Raw genomic sequence first — 21,447 nt, forward strand, 5'->3', positions numbered from 1 at the left:
CTGTAAATATTGGGATAGTCCTCCGTAAGCCATGCATCAGTCCGAGCCTCGTACGGCTCGTCCATGTAGGGAAAAGGCAATTGGGTATCAGGTCCATTCCATCCATTGAGCTTCATGTCTTTTAGAACATCCTTGTGTACACTACCGCGCGCAAGTGCTCCAACTCCGCCAGCTGATTCAAGTAGAGATGGCTCGAAAAGTAAGTCAGGAGCAGCAGCAGAATCCTCCACAACGGCGTCGGCTTCTTCGAAGCCTAAGTTCTTATCATCATCGTAAATGGACATATTCTCATTGTCACCATCAGAATCCAGTGCTGCAAAATCGGCTGGATTATTTCCAGGCGCGATAATGTTTGGGTCATCTACATCCACATACACTATAAGAATCCATAACGTGTACCCTTAACGTGTATACACACCATAAGCTTACCCATCATCGTTCTGATTCCATGTGCAAGGCTGACGCTTGGTTGCACTTTTTCAGGTGGTATGGCGGCCGGTTGCCCTTCTTCACCTGGCATCGTGCTTTCTCCGTCGCTATCAGGCTCAGAGCAGGCATACTCTGAGCCAGATGTAGCAGCAGCATCGAATTCAGCATGTAAACTACAATTGGGATACTCGTCTGTACCTATAAGGGAGTGGTGTGTTAGCGTTAGCAGTAGCTCACAGGTACAAGCAATGTGTTCGAGCTGCTTACCGTTTTCATCACCAACTGAATTGCCCAAATCACTCTCTGCCAGGTGTGGAGAGGTAGCCTGAATGTTCGGACAAACAGTCTTCGTCGTGTCTGGATCTGGACTGACAGTTCGGTCAGCAACTATATACACGATAGCGTTAGAATCATAACATGTACATACACAATAAGATCAAACGCACCATCTTGTCTATCAGGCACATCGGTTTCAGGCTGTCCACTTTCCGGAGTAGGTTGAGTCACTGCCGCTTTTGCTTGTTGCTTCGCCGCGGTAGCTTTCTTCATCTCCTCTAGCAAAGCACACGTATTAGAGTCCACACAAAGACCTTGAAAGGCGATACTACTTACCCAAGGCGATACGGTCCAAATATGCCATCAACGCAGCCTCTCCAACGAAAAACTCCACGCCACGTACGTCCTTCTTCGTCTTCCCCGGCATAAGGTACGTGTAGTCGTTTGACAGGCCCGTAGGGGCCTTTGATTTCCATCCTTCCTTCAGAAGCTCTCGCCATCGGCCTCTGAACCCGGACATCTGAGCGGCAGCGGCGAAAATTCTCGAATGACCGAGATATGGGTGGCGCAGAATTCCACCTGCAATCCTCTATGCTGATTTGTGTGACACCCATTAAACCTGTGTCTTCTAATTTTCTAGAAAAACCAAGTTCAAGGCACACGCATAGCTATGTACTGCTGTGCGGGAAGATGGGAAATATGCCTACCCCTTCTTGACTGACAATTTGTATGGTTCTAGACAAACGTTAAGTATAAAAGCTTAACGTGTCTCAGACACGTTAAGCTTTTCGCGGAATCGTGTCTCATACAGGCTCTCGGGTTTGGGGGGTTAAACGAGAGCTGTCTGCACTCTTCCAGTGTCAATGCAGGATTGCATGCTCGAGCGAAATCTGGCCAAATCGTATCCGCTGCGCTCAGTGTTAAAAAGAAAGTAGGCCATTTCGTTGGCAATACTCGATTTCCTATCATTGACATTAGGTCTTCTCGTACGTTCGACCAGTATAGTCCACTACCTCTCACAACTTTAAAGTAAGGTTTTAAGGATTTCAAAACGTTCATAGCGGCACTAAGTTCTTCCTTTTCGTTACTGGAGCGGCTTTCTCCTTGTGTTCTTCCACAACCGGCTAATTCCATTGCCTCGGCACGTGTTTCAGAATAGCGAATTCGTCGAACTAAACCGTCAATTTGACGGCGTTGAATTAGATTCATGCAGAAGAATTTAAAATTGCCGTGGATAACATAGCGCCGGTCGTGCCACTTCATCAAGTGAGCACAATATTCGGCTAGATTGTACTCGTGATGTCTAGTTTCGAATTCCAGAGGGTGATAACCACCCAAACCGTCTGGACATAAAGTAGGAAAGCAACATTGCATTAGTTGTTTCGTTTTGTACTCATCAATAGTATGAGTTCTACGGTGTATATTTCCAATCGGGATTTTAGTTTCTAAAGAATCGGCTCCTATCGAATTAAGAATATGATCCATTTCAGTTTGATCGTCTTGGTTCACTTCTAATTCAAATGACTCAGTCACATTTTCAAGAATATCCGTTTCATTTTCACTGCCATTCGAACTCGTAGTAGTAGTAGCTAAATGACTCTGTTTTCCCTCAGATTCACTCTCATTTCGGACACCGGAACAAGTTTGGCCAGTCATACAGTGAGTATCTGGATTAAGTTCTTGACAAACGTCGTCTTCACTCGGCCCCTCAACACCGTTGCTACTAGGCCCACAATTTTGCTTTTCCCTGTTTAGTTGACTTACCGATCCTCGTAATTCGCTGACATCATCATCCGTGATGGGTATACTTGGTATTTCCTGGTTGATGTTTTGATCGAGTTCCCTAAGATTATCTTCTGAAATTTGAATGTGCTCATAAAGCGGGTTATTCGCTATCAGCCAGCACAAGGCGCGCCTCACCAAATCTGGCCGCACACGAAAATAGTTCGTTGTATTATCCGATTGTGATTTAAGTAACACAACTCCACATTCTTTCAGTGGTCGAGGAAGTTCTTTTACCATTTTAGCCGGCTCGTTCCAGTAGTTGACTGCATTTCCGCGAGTAAATTCTTGGCCATCTCTGTATTGATTTACGCACGTAGTGAAGGAAATACCTAGTCCAACCAGCCTTGACTCTATTCGATTCAATTCAGCCAGTTCAGTCGGAACTGTTCCGATCCTAAAGCCACTACTCCGGCAAAATTTTGGTGTTTTTCGTGTCGTCAGCGATCTATTACATCTATCACACAGCCATATCATTGTTTTATTGTTGCTACAGCCACCAGCTAGTAACCTGTCACGAACGCATTCATTAATAGCATCGCCTACAAGCCCTTCGGGAACTATTTCACATTCTCCTTCAGCGTTGCACAGAGGTGAAAAGAATATTGATTTGGGGTCGAATAGTTTTAACTTTGAATTATACGCATTCGCAACCTCTCCGCAACTTCCGCACACTCGAGTCAAGGGTGCGTCAATGGCGTCGAAGAAATCTGCAATAGTGAAATGACAAGAGTTAGTCACTGTCCGTAACAGTTTATACCAGTCTTGTTGCATACCTTTGTTGTCGTTCACATGATTGGCAGCCTCATTAGCATCAAGGAGACGGTCTTTACGCTTCCGACGCTTGCTCTGGGGGAGACTTTGAGAGTCTAAATTCCTCCGCTTTGTTTCTTCGTGCCGTGTTAATCGAGCATTCATTTGCTCAGTTTCTACCTCGTTGAGTCTTTCGGCGTGTTGATTAGGTGTGTGTTGTTGGGTGGTCCCTATACGAGTCGCTATTCGACGTATAACGCGTAGTGCTGCTTTGGCTTGCTTGGCCGCTTTCATAGCTCGCGTCTTCTTGGTAGCACGAACCATTGCGACTCAAATCATTTAATGACTTGGAGTCAAATCTTTCGACTCGAAATTAGGACAGGCTACTTCGCCTGTGTTCGTTGAAGTAAATGTACGTTGATGCTCCAGATCGAAAAGTGCGTAGGGTACCACGGTACGCCCATGGTTCCATATTGAGTTTGTAGTCGTAAAAGATTTCATTTTTCAAGGGCGCATCTTCTTCCTTGTTTTCTTCCTTATTGTACATTGCTAAACTACTCTACAGCAACAATAACATAAAATATCAGCAATGAAAAAAACTACATTTACTCCCAACCTCCAACTGCCCTTCTAAGTGCTCGTAAGCCGTAGTAACATTCACGTTATATTATAATTTAAGCCCGTGTAAATTCGATCTACAATTAAATTTACCTCAGCAAATACGTCGATATGTAGCAGCTACGGCGGAGGTTAAATATCAAATGCAAAATCAGCAGTTGTACATTAACTAAAACAATACTAACGTTATTTCCTGAACTGGGTCAACTCACATGAATCCTGTGCAATTTGTAGATCCGCAAAAGCATTGCTTTTGATTCTAGAAAAAAAATAGTTAGACTTTCGAGTAGGGACCATTAAAAGCAGGCACTTAGCTTACCTGATCTCGTACAAACGCCCTTCCGTACTTGATGGTAATTTCTTCTCCCTTGTTAATAGCGGTGACGGAAAATATTCCACAACAGGTCTCACCACCGACCTCCCAGCGCTCCACAACACAATTTGGCGAGCAACTATGGTTCGCAAATCGGGCGATTCCTCCAATGAAGCGTGCATCAATCACCTCATTTGTATTCACAGCTAAACCATACGTATGGGGGGAGCGCCGACTTTCCTACAAAGCATAGTACCAGATTCAGTAAAATTACAAACTACAACCACCTAAACGGTATCTTACCTTTTCTTCACGTTCCCGATACATCGCTCGACTTATCACCTCGCCTACGTACTGAGCTATCAACGTATCACGCTCGATTGGCATGTCCGCCATCAAAGAGATGCCTTTGCCAGGTAGGGACGCCAGCGATAGTTCTGCATGTCTGCCACGTTGCATTCGTTGGTTCCCACATTTGTAGTTTGATGCGCAGTGGCCTTCCACACACTCTGTTTGTGTCTATAAAATTCATTAGTCGCGTACTTGTCCAGGCAAACAAGTCAGAAATTGCCAATTTCACGCACAGCTTGATTTTCACAACCTGAAACACATGTCAAAGTCCAGTCAGCACGAGGCTGACACTTACAGTATGATATGTCCAGCTAGGCAAATATCAAAACGTATAGGAATTAGTACTCTAAGTTAAATGTAAAGTGTCATCTTTCACATTACCGTGGGTCTGTTACGAGGTCTACACACCTATACATTTTGCGCCACGTCTTCATACTCCGCAAATGCTTGCAACACGGAACGTTCTCGGTACACCTAGTATTTATTGTCAGAAATTCTGGTCAATTGGGCTACAAACATTCACCACCTACTTAATTTGGACCTTGCCTCACGCGCGTATGTTGGTTTCCACCCCCGCCTCGAAGAAAGAACTCGTCCAGCTTGAGCTGTTTCATTGCAGGACCCGTGGATCTGCCCTGACGTAATCCAAATCTTATATGACGGCTCTCATTCCAGTATAACTGCTCTTTTGATCCCTCACATTCTAGATCTGGTGCCACCCCTTTGGAGCTGCTACCAGGATCTTTGTGAGCAAATTTTAAATCTATTGGCGCTTTATCACACCTAAAACTACTACTTCAATTTCAATTCGAACATCGCATATCATCACAGCGAATACCAAAGTAAACTATTTTTTGTATTCATTACACTCGTTTTGTGGTTAAAAGTTGCCTTCTATTTGGTGGTTATTGTGCTATTAGTCATTACACTACGAACCTATGAAGGCAAATTAGTTTGTAAATGCTAACCGCAGCTCTCAATACAACAACTTTGCTAATTTTCACGAAATATAAAATTGGGCAGTTGCTACTGCACGTTTCGCACCTGGCTGTTGTTCAGGTGTGGCGCTTGCTGCGCTTCGCCACTGTTGGATGATTTTCCTCGCTCTTGCTCTCCGATGCCATCACCACATCATTGTCAGTCGGGATGGCACTCATCGCACTCGTGTTGTCTTCCGCTTCGTAAGCCTTGGTTTTTAAGTGCTGTGGTGAGATCTCACAGGCCACCTTGCGTTTTTTCAGTGGTGGTTCGACCTCGAAAATCTTGTACTTGTTACCGAGCTCGTACTGAACGCTCCCCTTTGCAATATCAGCATAGAAACCAACGCCATCGGCATGGGAAAATTTGTACACGGCACCAGGTTCAAACTTAATGTTGCGCTTGCCATTGACACACTTCGTCGGTTTGGCATCCCACACCGTCACTTGAACCAGATACGGTTTGCGCTTCAGAGGTGTCAAGTCGGTTAGGGCATTTGCTGTCGGCTCGAACACTTCCCGTTGCGCGGCGTCGACCAGCGTAACACGAGTTCCATGGTCACCGCGAAGTCGTTCCGATTGAAGGCAGCACATGCTGAGCGTAACGCTTACATCAGCAGTTGGGTGCGACGCCAAAATGAATTCTCTAAACTCCGCCACAGTTGAGAATTGGTTCAACGTTTCTTCTTCCTTCTGCTTTAGGACGTCGTTCTTGATAGCTTCTAGCAGATTCATAGTTGTATGTGGTGAAATTGTGCGATGGCGTTGCTTCGTCGCTAGCAAAACTAAAAGTGAGCACTGCCGGCACGAATCATCCGTCCCATTCAAGATACCCACGTCCTACTGCCATTGTACGCGGCGGATAAGGTAAAATAATGCTATATTCGAACAAACCAAAAGGGTGACTATAATTAATTTGCAAACAAACTCTTTCATTGTGATATTACACACATTTCCTCCTCGCCAATTCCTTTAGTTCTGTAAACCACTCTGGCTTGAAGTCTACGAGCAACTTCACAAATTCTGACAAATTCTCGTAATTTTTAAAGCATTCCCGCACCAAATATTACTGGAATTTTGGCTCGATCGCTCGAAGCGAAACGTCAACGTATCCAAGAGATGTGATACAACTTCGTTTAGCCATTGCATCTTCAACAAATCTATTAGCTGATTCATTAGCGAACGTATCCGAAGAAATGCTATTCAAAACGCCATCACTATCACAACCGCTTCTTCCATTATCTTAGACTTTATTTGTGTAGCCCACTTGCATGACACTGCCCAGTACTCGATGTCCATCGTCATTGCCTAGCACAGATACCATACATACGAGATCACTGCATTATTAATGAATTTGAAGTTGGGGCATTAATTATGAGTCCATATTACATTTTGCGACTCCTTCTAGATCTACCAGCCAAACTTCAACCGACAGCACCGTCGTGCCACACCGCACGCATCCTCACCAACGTTTCTAGATATACAGTCACCTTCACTTGATCCACGTAATGGTTTCCAGCTCCAAACCTGGTACATTGTGTCTATTTGCCAATATTACACCGTTTACATTTATTTTGACGCCCCTAATCTATCTAGTTTGTTAGTACGATGCCTTCCTACATTTTTATAGTAAATTGAGTTTAATTCCTACTCATTAGCCTTCAAACCCTGCGCGCATTCTAGTTATTGAACCATCAACGTATCCAAGAGATGCGATACGACTTCATTTAGCCATTGATTCCGCTACTGCAACTTCAACATATCCATTAGCTGATTTACCAACGAACGTATCCGAAGAAGTCATTAGCCTCCGAATCCTGCACGATTATATAGTTATATATTTTTTTTCATTTTGATCTACTTCATAAATTCCATATCTACAATTTCATGCTACAACTGTGCTTACTTCCTCCCACACTCATGTCTACAGTAGCTCCAATTAGTATTAATTAAATTCATAGTATTTCGTTGCAACAACTCTGTTATAATATCCTTTAACTGAAAAGAAGAATACCATATAGTAATTGCTGATGCACCAGCAACATGGTCTGATCGTTTCCCCGAGTCTTCATCATTAACGCCATCACGCTGTTGCTGTCGGTCAAGTTGATTCTTGTAGCTGCTGTATGACCCTCACCAAGACGTGCGCTTTTTGAGGGGAGGCGCAATCTCTCTGATCTTATCCAAGTTGCCATACTCGTACTGAATACTGCCCTTCGCGATGCCATCGTACAATCCGACATACTCGACTTGATTAAGAACGTACATAGCTCCAACGTGAAACACAATGTTTGAATCGCCAGCGAAAGCGTTCGACATCTTTGAATCCCAAACAGTCACCTGCACCACATCGCGTTTGTCTTGATAGCCTATACAATCATCAACTGCCTTCAAGGCTGTGTTGACTTCCACACATCTCCTTTCGTCGACCAAGACTACACGAGTAGCGTTAGTACCTTCAAGACGCTCCCCGTGAAGGCAACACATTCTCAGTGTCACGCAGATATCAACTGCAGGGTGTGTCATTGTGATGAATTCACGAAAGTCTCTTACGCTTGAAAACATGTTGACAGCTTCCTCTTCCATTTGTTTCAAAACGGCCCCGCGAATGGAATCCAAGAAATCCATTGTGACTTGATACAGCAAAATCAAAAGTGACAGACGCAAATCCGAAAGTTAAATAAGCCAACTTCAACCCCAGTAAGGAAACTGTTCACAGCAGTATTACTTTTGCATGTCATATTTTATTCATATCGACTAGAGAGCCCAGCAAACGGTGGGTAATTGAGGGAGTACTCTTAAATAGTTGGTAAGTTGTTCCAGGCTCTGCTCGAAGCACAGAGAGATATTAAAGTGGTGCACCATACTGCGTGAAAAGGCGTAGCGCTTGGCCAGATCCACTTTGTGTAGCGATAGGAGAATAGGCACCAGCAACTTCCCACGGTCCTCTGCGAAAGCCAATTGATCAGCAAGAAGGTCGCAATTTGCAGACAGCGGAGGCAACACCACTAAGACGACAGAGCAGACGAGAATGGCATCTTTTGCAGCCAATTGCCGCGTTTGAACAGGTAAAGGAGCCACTGGGTGCTCAATGCAGCTCAAATCTGCGCCGAAGCCGCCGCTTTGAACATCGCTGTTCACAGTTTCTTGCGACCGATGCGCATATTGTACCGCAGGAGCTGTTTGATCCACAACACAGCGTATTCCCTGCTTGAGCAACGATTTCTGGAGGCGTTGACACAATGAGCGGTGGATATCACCATGCGCAATAAAGACGAAAGAGTCTGTACCGGATGTGAACGCGAGAGACGAAGCCAATGAGTCAATCCGTCGTAATGGCCGAATAAGTGGCACGTTCAGTGGCCCTCTGGGAAGCTGATCGCTGCATTCGACGTGTCGATTTCTTCACACTCGCTTTGCTTATCATGATCCGTAGACATTCCGCACAATGCTCTGTCTTCTTCCTCCGGATAACACTCACTCTCGTTGCGACGGCTTCCATGGCGTGACGCGTCTCCGCTAACAGTAGCATCAGTCTCATGACCAGGAAGTTGTGCTTGTTGCTGCTGCTGCAACTGGCGCCGAGCTAGTCGTGCACGATGCTCCTCGATTTAATCTTGAATACCGTCCAGTAGTATCCTTAAGCAGTGGCAAAAGGCCTCGTCATTGTAGTTCGGAGCTAACTCGAGGTTGCTTAAGACGCGCTTGCCCACCATATTGACCACCACGTTCGTAGTATCATCTTCACTGTACACTTCCCCCTCATGTGAGTCAGTGTCAACTGTATATGAGCTATTCCTCGCCATCCGCTGCAGATCAGCATCATCTCCTGTAGAACTTACACCGTTATTGTGCTTAACTGCCGATCGAAAGTCAATCACTTGGCGGGTCCACAGGTAAACTTGTAGCTCTTCAGATATTTCCATATCCTCGCATTGTATAGCCACGACAGAAATGTCTGCATTTTGGCAAAAGCGAGTTCTTTCATGCACTATTGTGACTGTGGGTAGTCTTTCGTGAGTACAGCTAATACAAGAGCACTGCTATGGATCCCGCGAGCAATCTCTTGACGCCAGACGGAGCCATCAGTGATCCCAGCAGGTCCCATAGTGTCGATCCAAGTTGTCACTCGGTGGCGCTCTAACGAGTCTCGAATCTTCCGTGCTAACGGTGCGTGAGCATGACTGTAGCTGATCATAAAGTCGCGCTGACCTGCCTCCTTCTTCGCAGCGAAGCGTAGTGCTGGCGAACGTGCGCAGTCGATCGCACGTTGACCGAGCAGATTGACTGCTGTTAAACTTAGGCCAGCACGAACGAAAAGAACCGCTGCAGTTTGATTGCGTCGCCGAAGCGCAACATGGAGAGCAGAATCGCCATTGCTTGTACGTGTAGCGTGCAGATCGACTTCATCTTCCAACAGCAGCTGGAAAATACGGGGGTCAAGTCCACGCGCTAACGATCTCTGGCCGCTCAGCACCGCCTCCATTCCCCCATCCTCGCTTCTCGACCCATGTCCGTGCGAAGGCGATCGTTTGAGACTCGCGGGCGACCTCCAGAGCAACCTTAGCGGCTTCGATAGCGCAGAGCGAACACGAATCGCTGCTTAGAACCACGCTCCCACGCCTCTATCCTATTTCAGTACAGAAAAACAGTGCATTCTGAACGTGTAGCCATGACTTTTTACAGAGTTCTTACGGCTCTGTATCCCTTCCAATATATCAGTTTTGATGCCCTTTATGACTAAATAGGACTGTCCCTCGACGTTAATCGTTACCAGCGTAACGGTTCGCATGGGTACGCGCCGTAAGGCCGTGAGCGTAAAACGTTCCTAAAACTTCCTTGAACAGCGCAATCCTTTGGCGCCTGATACAAAGCGACTCTTCATACAGAGCATAAAAATGACTCCTCTTTTTAGTGACTGTTAATACTACAAAAGAGGTCACTACCGCGCTTTTCTATTTTTCTTCCCCGTCACTCCCTTTCAAGGGTTCTTATACACAAGTATTTTTCGCCAAAAATGGTCCCTAGGCGGTTTATGTCTACCCTAACCCTTTTCTAATACTTCGTAAATACTCCTGTAAAAAGAGTAGTTGTCTTACTAATTCGTTTCATTATAGGGGGGCTTTGCCCCAAATACAGACTTGTAGAGGCGGATTCCGTCCTTCACCGCCATTGTACAGCTCACCACTTCATCGTTCATATCCAGATACTGCCCCATAGCTTAAGGTACGTCCCATGAACACAACTGTCAATGGCGTTGGGGTCTTCCAAAAGCTCTTCGTCCTGCACCAACATTGGCTCGGAGCTCAGTTCACGTACCGGTATTACAAAAGTAATTACCGGTAATCATTCTGAGAATATTTGCTGGTACCGGTAAGTAAATATTTGTAATCTGCCTCAATAAAAGACACCTCACATCTTATAAATTATGCGACTAAGCTCGAGGTCAATCACAAATCATAATAACCTGTAATGTCGGATTTATCTTCGAAATTGTAAGAATGAGAAGACTGCTGTTGCCGCAGAGTACAGTACTTTATAGAAAGTGTGCGCCACACAAATAATCGCCACTCATTCGTGCATTGCTGGTCAAAATGTGGGCGGTTCGCGCTCGTCGCAGACTGCAAGGAGCTGCTATCCGCGGCTCCTTCGTGTCGACGTTGCAGTCGATCCGTGCTGCCCCTTGTGCGTTGAGGTCCGTGCTGTGGGCTCCCACAGAGAAGCAGGCGCCGTCAGACGCTGCGGTGCCCAGCCATCAACTACTGGTGCGGGCTGGTTTTGTGCGCAAAGGCGGCCACGGACTCTTTGCGCTGCTACCGCTCGGCCGTCGCGTGGTAGCCAAGCTGGAGGCGCTAATCGACGATGAGATGTGCAAAATCGGTGGCAACCGCGTGGACCTCACGGTGCTGACACCCAACGAGCTGTGGAAGCAGTCGGGCCGGTGGCAGAGTCGCGGTCCGGAGCTTATGACGCTTGAAGATCGACGCGAAGACCTGCTGATTCTGGGTCCCACACACGAGGAAAGCATCACAAGTCTCGTGGCGGCCCATTACAATGCAGCAGGGACGGCAGACTCGTCCTTGAGACTGTATCAGATAGGCCGCAAGTTTCGTGACGAGATCCGTCCACGATTTGGATTATTGCGAGCGAGAGAGTTCGTGATGAAGGACATGTATTCTTTTGATACATCGTATGAAAAAGCGCTGCAGACGTACGAGGACGTCACTGCTGCATACAATGAGATCTTGATCTCAAGACTCAAGTTGCCGGTCAAACGTGTGGAGGCAGATTCTGGAAATATTGGCGGCAATCTGTCACACGAGTTTCACGTGCTGGCGGATGTTGGTGAAGACGCAATTCTGTCCTGTTCGTCGTCGGAGTGTGACTACGCGGCCAATGTGGAGAAGGCGGAGGGAAACCTGCCAGTGTCGAGTGAGGAGCTTAGTGACGAAGTCTCAGCGGAGCTTAACGGAGTCATTGCGCGGCTCCAGGACCAGGCTCGCACAGGTGAAGGACAAGTGTGGGAAACAGTAATGGAGCTTCAGCAGGTTGCAGTTTCGCAGGGTTTCTCGGTCAAATTCGTTCACGAGCAGGAACAAACTGATGATCCTGAGGCTGTCAAGAAGAACGTCGAGGTTAGCTCAGTGCCTCGTATGGCATTGTGCTTTGCTCGGCATGATCGTGAAGTGAATGAACTGACAGCTAAACCGTTCATCGGTGGTGATGAAGGTGAAGTGATCGTGAACCAGGCAAAGATCGCAGATTTGCTAACAAAGCGTGACCCAACATCGGAGTTGCATTTGCTGCTGGATGATTCTTTGAAACAGAGTAATAACGCTTCCGTGGAGGCTCTTTGTGCCGCTGCAGAGACTCTATCAAAGTATCAGAAACATACACATCTTGCTTGGGGACACTTCCGTTTGGCGCAAGCTGGTGACTGTTGCCCACGCTGCAACAGCGGTGGCGCTGCGGTGCTTGAGGACAAGCGTGGCATCGAGGTCGGTCACGTTTTCTACCTTGGACAGAAATACTCGAAGCCATTTGGTGCGACGTACACGGATGCCAAGAACAACAAAGTTTCGCTAGAAATGGGCTGCTACGGTCTTGGTGTTAGTCGACTGGTCGCTGCGGCTGTCGAGGCTTCACACGACGACCACGGAATCGCGTGGCCTATGGAGATTGCTCCGTACAAGGTTCTTGTTATGTCAATTGGAGGAAAGAAACAGGACGATCCCGTATCCCAGGCTGCATGGTATGTTGCTGGCAAGCTTGCTTCTGGTGATGTGGCTGGTTTGGTAAGAGACGATGTTCTGCTTGACGATCGCTGGCGAGAAAGCCCTGGGTCGAAGTTGGCCGAATCGGAGCTTATCGGTTACCCATACCGTGTCGTCGTGGGCAAGCGTTTTACGAAGGAAGGTCTTGTTGAGGTGCAAACGCGAGCTACGATGGAGAAGACCTTTTTGACGCCAGACGAGCTGCCAACTTTTTTTGCTAGCCTTGTTGAAGCTGACAAGTTCTAGATCTAATTTTCTTCAAATAGATAAATTTTAGAACAAATAGTGGAGCAGATGGTTTGTTAAATCTTCAGATTTTAACTGGATCTAGATTCTAGATTTAAGCGTGAGCTTCGTGCTTAAGTGTAGGTTCTAATTCTAACACTTCCTCTCAGTTGGAATAATCCACGATGAGCCTGTCAGTTGAACGACTCGGCAACGGCGCCGCCTTCTGCCTACGTGATGAGATCACGGGCGTCACTGTATTGTTGGGCTGTGGTGAGGTGAAAGACATTTCCTTCTTCTCTCCAGAAGACGCAAGCGCCGAAGATTTCGATGCAGCGACGATGCAGTACCGACGCGACCTGAAGGACCTCCTACGAAGAGATGGGGGCACTGTAGACGCCATACTGGTGCCGGATTACCGCCCTGGAGCCTGCTACATGCTCCCCTATGTAACTGAAAAGTGCGGCGTGTCCTGGGTCGCTCCAGCCACCGCTGCTGCTCAAGACCCTAGCCAGAAACATCCCCCAGCCATCCTAATGACGCATGGAACTCGAGCCATTGCACCGCTTCTTCTAGCGGAATATTGGTAAGAGTCTAGCAGATGCAGGATATATACTATACAGATATGTAGGACTGACAGATATACGTTTTTTTATATTGCAGGACGGGATGCCACACCAAGGTGAAGGACGGAGGTAGCGGCCTACCAGCTCCATACGACGTTCAGGACATTGCTCCAGCTTTCAGGAAGACCAAGGCCGTCGCACTGAAGGCCTGTGTGACTGTGAACGATCGTCTGAAAGTCACAGCTTATCACTCTGGCCACGTGGCTGGAGGTTGTGCCTTTTACTTGGAGATCGGAGCCACAACTGTGCTTTTCGCCAACGATTTCAATCTCACAGGCGGACGAGTGCTGCTACCGGCGCAGATTCCTCGACTAGAACCGACTGCTATGATTACGAGAAGCTCATTTGCTGTGACTGTGTCAGAGACGCAAAGCGCTATGGAGAGAGAGCTCGTCAAGGCGATTCTGGAGTGTATCGCCTCGAACGGCAAAGTGGTAATCCCGGTTTACCGTCTTGGATACTTCCACGAACTGATCACGATCATACTGGAGCATTGGCAGCAGATAAAAGATGCGACTGGGAAGACTGGCAAATGCCCTATCTATTTGTCGCACGCTTCTATGGAGTATCCGAGCAGATTTCTACCTGTGTTGTCTCGCACGTGTACATCTGCCACTCAGAATCTACTGCGTGATAAGAATCCGATTGCTGCTGACCTTCAAGTGTTTGACTGGAAGAATCTGCAGCAGCCAGGGCCATTTGTGCTGTTTACGGGGCCAGCAAATATTTCTCAGGGCGACTCACTCCGTGCTATTAAGGCAGTCGCCAGTGACCCGAAGAACCTTATCGTGCTCTCGGAGTATTGCACACCTGGTACAGTTAACTATTTGCTGTACGCAGACCCTGAACGTAAACGTGTCAGCAAGCGCCTTGGTGTGAATGTGGAGTGTGGTGTGCACTATCAGCCTTGCGGTGATGAAGTGGACACCAAGAGTATTGTCCAGCTAGTATCACGAGTGGCGCCGCGCCAAGTTATCCTCGACTACACAGTTCCAGACGACCTGGAATTTGTCAAGACGCACGTCCAAAACCATTTGAAAATGGACCCCGATGTCGGCACTAGCGTGCTGGTGAAGGGGATAAACCCTGCTGGACGAACGTCTATTGAACCTGGTCGTGATATTCCATTGCGCATCCACAAGGCCATGTTCAATAACCCTTCAGATGTGCAAGGTATGCTGATTGCCGAGCCCAAACGCAAGCTGATGCTGGTGTCAAGTGGCAATGGAGCACGGCGTTTGAAAAAGAAGAAACACTCGCTCTTCTTTTCATACTCGTGGAAGAAGCCGTTCGAGCCATCGCCTCGTGTCAAGAAGAAAAGTTTGCGCCCAGCGTCTGCATTGTCGTTCCTCTTATCTGCTGCAGTGGAGTCAGCTGATGAAGAGGATGAAAGTGAACAACAGCCTCAAGCGGACGCTGACCAACTTCTGGAAGCATTGGAGAGCAGCCTTACCCAGTGGATTCTCGATCTTCCCATTGAGAAGATTGATCGCTGGCTAAAGGTTCGGACAGTTGGAGTGTCAGTGTCTACTGAGTGGGAAGTTCACATGGAATGGTCATATGACGACGAAGTGCTCGCTGGACGCGTACTTGGTATTGCGAAGCAGGTCGTTCACGCTGAATACAAGCAGCAGCTAGCACAGTAGCTTTCTCCGAAGACTGTAAAGGCTGTGGTCTACATGTATGTGAAATATCGACTACTGGTTGCTAGCAGCCTGGTTTTCCTTCGCGCGAAAAAACTGAACGAGCTGGGAGTATACCTGTCCAAATGACGTCGGAGGTTGGACACGCGTTTGAATCCACTCTGGTAGGCGGCTGCGAACTGCTGGGCTTGAGTATCGACAATCGACCAGCAAGATGGTGGAATAATCCTTCTGATGGCGAATAGACCTTCCTGCATGATTAAAAAGTTCAATGCATTAACAGGAGCTAATGCTGCAAACTGTTTTCACCCACCGAACGTACCAATGGACTGATTAACGGCCTTCATGCAGAGACTCTCGTAGAACTGCCTTCCAGACCCGGGGGTTATCTTGTCTAGGAAGGCCATCTTCTCGACAAGCTCTGCATCCCGAGCGTTTGGATACGGCATGCCCACCATCACAACGCACCGTGCCAATTCGTCACTAAAGTTGATTCCTTCCGACATTTTACCGCCGACCACACTCAGCAGCACAGCCCCGTTGCCGCTGCGAGAGCACGCTGCCGAATACTGCATCAGCACCTCTGCTAGTTCATCAGATTTCTTAGGCTCACTGAAGATGGCTTTCTTGGCTTGAATTTGCTCGTACTGCTTGGTAGCTTGCCATCGGCGAACTGCACTCTCCTCGAAACGATATGAAGGGAAAAATACGACAATTCCACCTGGCACGATGCGTAAAAGGTTCAATAGGATGCGCCCCAGCTCGTCTAACGCTTCCATGTCACCTCGTTGGGAATATGTAAACTCGAGGTGCTTCTGGGATGGACCCGACGCAAGGCTGAAGCCGAGCAGATTTTTGGGAGGAATGACGTGTCCACACGAAAACAAATCGATGTGTTCTCTTGGTATCGAAGAGAAAAGCTGATCAATCACTTGAGATACCTGGTTACACAGTTCAGCAACAGTTAGCACAATCCAGGACCGAGCTAGTAGCCGTCGTTTTATTTACCGGCTGCATTGTTCCTCCAGCGAGAATGACGCTCCGCGACTTGTTCACTATTTCCTGAAAGTGAATCGCAGGGTTGAGCAGGATAAACCTGATCAAACCTTCAACGCCTTTGCTTGCCTACAAACAGAAGCAAGCAATTAGCAATCAGAAATGCCAACTCGATTTTCTTCCGTGACGTACGTGATGAGGCTGTGCGAGGATTCGGCCATCTCCACCGGCGCTGGTCAAAGCTTTTAACAAAGCCTCAACTGTTCGCAATGGAGAAATGTGACGACTTTCAAAGCCTTCATCGGAGTCATCGGTAGCTGCGGCCGGTGGAGCTGCAGCGGGAGAACCAGTACTTGTAGAGTCTACAAAGCCCATCAGTTTCTTGACCAAACCACTCTCGCCAAGATACTCCAAAATCTTGAACATGTTGAAGTGATCTATCCTCGCACTGAACAAGAAGTCGTTGATTGTCATCATTTGGGCTCCTAAGGCGCCATCTTCATTCTCTCCCGTTGAAGTGGCCTTCCCAACAGACTTGCTTAGCTGACGAAGAAATTTCGTCAAAGACTCCAAGATCGATAAAAGCTGCTTGATGTAGAAGGCGTTCTTGCCCTTGAATCGTTTCTCGTACTTCGAAAAATAGGACCACAGAGTTCTTCGTGCCACCACCAGCTGCTTGCTGGTGATCTCAACCTTGTACGTGTTGTTGATGGCATCGATAATGTTGTGTGCTTCATCGAAAATGACGATATTATCCTCCAGCGCAATGCCCAGCGTTTCTCGAGTATCTTTGCTGAGCAACATCGAATACGGCACCGTGACGATTTGAGCGAGTGGGATGCTTTCACGAGTTCCATAGTACGAACAAATCGACATTTCGTCGCCTAAAGTGTGCAGGTCCTCGATATCTTGCACATGAGCCTAGATCAGATGCGCATAGCTTCATTACACAGGGCCGACATCGTTTTAGACAACACAAAGCCACGTACCAGTGCGTAATCTTTGTAGTGACCGAGCAACTCCTTCTCGTAGAACGGGCACTTGGCCACTTTCTTGCCGTTCTTGGTCTTGCCACTTTGCATCATGTCCAAGCACTTGTCGGTCATTCGCAAATCTGAGCTCAGCTTCGTAACCTTTGGGTTTGTGCACAGATTTTTGCGAGAACCCAACGATACGACGCGGATGTGGTCGGCAAATGCAGTTTTACGTATCTCCCTAACGAACTGCGAGATCTGCGAGTGTGTGCGACTGCAGTAAATGATCTTCACCACACCAATGTCGGGTCTTACCTCACCGACCTGTCCACTTAATGATATCCCGCTCTCTTCATCGCTGTCACTGTTACGTCGCCCCAATCGATCGCTGTCATACGGATCCACCAAGTGTTCGTCGTCGTCTCCGTCAGGTTTGTTCGCTTTACTGCCTCCACTTTGGCGCACCCGCTTCCGTTCGTTGTGGTTATAAGCGATCTTCATCTTGCGCTTCTTCGTGGTCGCCTCGGGCTCCAGTCGGAGCCTCTCGATGCCAGTCAACGCGTCTTTTGCCATCTGCTGACGATACTTGAGCTCTCGATCCGCCGACTTCTGCTCAAAGTCGCTCAGCCAACTCGGTTCAGCATCCTTCTCCAGTTTCTCAGTAGTCGTAGCAGCTGTGCTAGCATTCGCATCATTTTGCTGAAGACCGTACTCGTCCGTGTGCTTGGTGAGCCAAGTGAGCGCCCCACAGATCAAGCTGATGGACTTGCCCGTGCCTGTGGGACTCTCGAAGATGCCGCAGTGGCCTTGCTCTAGCGTCGCCCATATCTGCCGCATTAATTCCAGCTGAATCGAGTAAGGATCATACGGGAACGAGAAGAACTCGCCGTCCATAACATCCGCGGACGCTGGAGGTCGTTGACCATTCCGGTCTTGCACTGTAGCCATTACGATTCTATAGAAACGGCTCACCTCATATTTCTAAGCTCTAGTGAGCGGCTAGCCCTTTAGACTAAGTGCGATGTAGCCATGCCCACTTCAAGTATTGCTGAAACGTTATGTCCGATCATGCAAAGCGCTATGCCACGCCTGTACTGGATCAGGACCCTGCAACCACACGCCGGGAGGTCCTAGAGGCATATCGAGCTCATATCAAGGTTGCTTTTAAATGCACAGGCCATGTTGTGCTCGGGTCTGACCTTGACGCTGCGTGTTGAGCAGGAGACGAGAGCTAATAAGAAGGGGAAACACAAACAAATAATCTTAGAGGATGTACGGAAGCGGCCTCCGCGTCTGCATCTGAAACAAGAACCTATTCGGGGTCGTCCTCACCATCATCCACAGCAGGCCAAGAAGAAAGAGGAGAGTCCGACCCGCAGACAGCACGGCGGAAACTATTTCAAAAAGTTCTTAGCAGGACAGTTTCGACTCGGCCGCGATGAACGACCTGAGGGATGGGCAGCAGACAAGATTAACCGCGCAATGCGCAGATATTACAGAATGCACTTACTGCTCGAGAGACGAGATGAACAGCACCTTGCTCTGCAAAGTAAACTATTGTATGATGAATGCTGCCAGTGCCGACCACTGGTACCTGGCCCCATGACTACAAAGAGTGGTGTTCTTCGGCTTGCAGAACCCAATCTACCTAAAATCCTCCGAATTCTAAGAAGCGAAGCCAACGACGGGCTTGATCTCCTGCAACCACACGGCCTAGCCCAGTACGAGCTTTCAGATACCTGCTTTAGTGTCTAAACTGATGTGTGTGAATGTAGATACACCGTTATGCATGCCGCCGCTCAACGGGGATACACAGACCTGGTTCACGAGCTCATTATACATTGGAATGAGCATCCGATGAGCTCTCCGTACCAGAAATTCAGCTTCATGCAGCTAAGTCATTTGCTGGAGCTGGTTCTGGAAATGCGCAAGGCCAAGAGACTAGTGAGCGAGTCGGGAGCTGAGATGCGCGCACTTATTGCCAACGTTGGAGTATCGTTTGCTCGGTTCTCGGATTCCCTCGACAGACTTCACAACGACGCGATAACTCTACAAGATCTTCTGAAAATTTGCGGCCATCCGCTTGTTCTCTCGAAAGACGCAGCCGGTAATACTCCATTGCATTATGCTGCTGAAGGAGGACACCTTACATTGTGTAAGTTGCTGCTGACAAATGGGGCCAATATCAATGCGCAGAACAAGTCTGGAGAAACACCGTACGCTACCACCTCTGAAGATATACATATGGCAAACTCGCTGACTTCGTGTCTCTGTCTATAGACTCCACTTCGCAATAGCTAGTCAACGTCACGGAGTTTGTCTTCATTTTGTGGAGAATCACGCAGATGTGCGCATCTCTCGATATGTAACACTCACGACGCTGGATGGCACAGTCTTGCGAGGGACGTTTGTGGAATCTCCTAACGGAAAGACGATGGCTAAGCTATTACCATCACTAAACTTTCGCACAGGAGCGATGGTACAGCACAAGCGACCACCCGGCAAGACTCACCTACCGCAATACCAAGCATTGACTGGAGGAAGCTGTGCTGTGTCCCCTGAAACAAGGACGAAAGCTCGGCATGATGCCGTTGGCGCTGTAAACGACAGCACATGTTCAACTGTTGATAATTTACTGGCATCTCCCTTCCTGTGCACCAAAACTCGTCGCGATATCGTCTTCTTCCGGTCAGCGCCAGGATACTCGATTCTACCGCCGAAAACGTTAGGTATTCTCGTGATCTCGGAGCATGTGACCGCTTACGAAGTAAACAAAGCTCGAGAGATACACGAGAGAAGCAAACTATTCCACCTCTTGATCGAGAATGTTCCTGAGGCTGCCGTGTTGGCGATGGACTCATTTCGGATTCCTTTATTCAGATGCAGCATGCTGAAGCACGTGCGCGAACGAAACCAACGCTGGACAGTGAGCAATGAGCTTAAAACGACGCAGGAGAAGCGAGAAGCTCTGATTGTACAGATGAAAGGACAGAAAAAAGGTGGTCGCTCGCCTCGACGAAAACGAAAACAAGGATCGCTCGCAAAAATTCTGTCGCGCTTGAAGAAAGGCCTTAAGAAAGTTTGGAAACTCATGCGTCACGTGAGGAGTATATTGAGCATTCAGCACGTGTTCACGGTGACGGAGCATGAAGCTGGACACAAAGATGGGATTGTGTGCGAGCCAAAAGGAATCTTGTACGAATATGTGTACGACCACGCAGATTTCCGCGGGCACCAGAGCCCAACCTTGTGGCTGATCGTCCAGGTACGTCAATGCTAACCTTGCACTTTGTCAACCTGATCTTATGAACGTGACCGATTTAACAGACAGAGTGTAAGGAGCTTATCTTTCATCCCTGGTTCCGACAACTTTTGGACTACAAGTACGTACTTAAGTATCATACTTTGTGAATTTGGTTTTAAATGGCTGTTAACTGCCCCCCCCCTTTACATAAGGTGGAACTCATTCACACGACAAACATTTCGATCACAGTTCAAAGTGTACTTCGTGTATTTCGTTGCGGTATTTGTTGCCACGTATGTTTCGCTGTACAGCAGTGGTGAATCAGCTATCTTACACAAAACTTGAACGTGGTTTCCAGGTATTTACACGTAGGTGACACATACATTGGGATGCCGATCGGAGGCTACCGCAATAGCATCTTCACGGAGCCAGTGGGCTACGTGGAATACATTCGTGACGCGGCTCGACTTGTTTATTCAGTCATCAACGCCAGCTTTACAATTCAAGAGGTACATTTTTATTTAAGCTCCGTGTACAGTCGTGCTGATTCTGTTGCTCTACAGTACCAAGCGTACCGAGAGTGCGGAAGCCTTCGCGTGTACCTTTGGGACGGATGGAATTGGTTCGACTTGGTGCAGATTACCTGTGTGTGGCTTTTGCTAGTCGCAGAAATGATTGAGCTGGTATTTCCAGGTAGACGACTGCAACAATTTTCTTGTTTTGCAGAGACTACAACTCATCTCACTGCTTTCCTGACAGGCTTCGATCAGGACGACTTCAGTCTCATCGTGTATCAAGAATCGCTATACAGTTTCAGCGTTCGAAGGAAATATAACTTCCGCATCACGCTGATGAGCATTGTGGGGCCGCAAATTTTCATAAAGTGGATTCAATTCGCTCGAGGCACAAGGGCACTTGGGCCTTTCGTTCGTATGATTGCAAAGGTATGACAACTAAGCTATCCGG

General features: G+C 47.8%; 6 protein-coding genes across 6 annotated transcripts; 3 read left to right on the forward strand and 3 right to left on the reverse strand.

The window, feature by feature from the left end:
• Positions 1 to 1,565: 1,565 nt before the first annotated feature.
• Positions 1,566 to 2,079, reverse strand: PITG_03319 (uncharacterized protein; the record flags this gene model as incomplete). The annotated part of the gene is made up of 3 exons (XM_002906347.1): positions 1,566 to 1,595; positions 1,660 to 1,727; positions 1,851 to 2,079. 3 exons carry the CDS (start codon positions 2,077 to 2,079, stop codon positions 1,566 to 1,568), a joined length of 327 nt encoding a protein of 108 aa, XP_002906393.1.
• Positions 2,080 to 4,168: 2,089 nt separating this feature from the next.
• Positions 4,169 to 4,630, reverse strand: PITG_03320 (SET domain-containing protein, putative; the record flags this gene model as incomplete). The annotated part of the gene is made up of 2 exons (XM_002906348.1): positions 4,169 to 4,377; positions 4,486 to 4,630. 2 exons carry the CDS (start codon positions 4,628 to 4,630, stop codon positions 4,169 to 4,171), a joined length of 354 nt encoding a protein of 117 aa, XP_002906394.1.
• Positions 4,631 to 11,083: 6,453 nt separating this feature from the next.
• Positions 11,084 to 13,019, forward strand: PITG_03322 (prolyl-tRNA synthetase, putative; the record flags this gene model as incomplete). Its single annotated transcript, XM_002906349.1, has 3 exons — positions 11,084 to 12,080; positions 12,135 to 12,233; positions 12,294 to 13,019. 3 exons carry the CDS (start codon positions 11,094 to 11,096, stop codon positions 13,017 to 13,019), a joined length of 1,812 nt encoding a protein of 603 aa, XP_002906395.1.
• Positions 13,020 to 13,183: 164 nt separating this feature from the next.
• On the forward strand, positions 13,184 to 15,270 carry PITG_03323 (integrator complex subunit, putative; the record flags this gene model as incomplete). The annotated part of the gene is made up of 2 exons (XM_002906350.1): positions 13,184 to 13,584; positions 13,662 to 15,270. 2 exons carry the CDS (start codon positions 13,184 to 13,186, stop codon positions 15,268 to 15,270), a joined length of 2,010 nt encoding a protein of 669 aa, XP_002906396.1.
• A 51-nt stretch (positions 15,271 to 15,321) lies between these two features.
• Positions 15,322 to 18,131, reverse strand: PITG_03324 (ATP-dependent RNA helicase, putative; the record flags this gene model as incomplete). Its single annotated transcript, XM_002906351.1, has 6 exons — positions 15,322 to 15,518; positions 15,590 to 16,208; positions 16,276 to 16,392; positions 16,456 to 17,184; positions 17,253 to 17,868; positions 17,950 to 18,131. 6 exons carry the CDS (start codon positions 18,129 to 18,131, stop codon positions 15,322 to 15,324), a joined length of 2,460 nt encoding a protein of 819 aa, XP_002906397.1.
• Positions 18,132 to 18,321: 190 nt separating this feature from the next.
• On the forward strand, positions 18,322 to 21,417 carry PITG_03325 (uncharacterized protein; the record flags this gene model as incomplete). Its single annotated transcript, XM_002906352.1, has 10 exons — positions 18,322 to 18,394; positions 18,459 to 18,958; positions 19,013 to 19,453; positions 19,518 to 20,502; positions 20,565 to 20,620; positions 20,694 to 20,774; positions 20,840 to 20,990; positions 21,045 to 21,174; positions 21,241 to 21,341; positions 21,385 to 21,417. The coding sequence occupies 9 exons, from the start codon at positions 18,720 to 18,722 to the stop codon at positions 21,415 to 21,417; spliced, it is 2,217 nt and encodes a 738-aa protein (XP_002906398.1).
• Between the last annotated feature and the right edge of the window lie 30 nt (positions 21,418 to 21,447).

This window comes from Phytophthora infestans, genomic scaffold (genome assembly GCF_000142945.1).
Source record: "Phytophthora infestans T30-4 supercont1.4 genomic scaffold, whole genome shotgun sequence".
Taxonomy (NCBI): domain Eukaryota; phylum Oomycota; class Peronosporomycetes; order Peronosporales; family Peronosporaceae; genus Phytophthora; species Phytophthora infestans.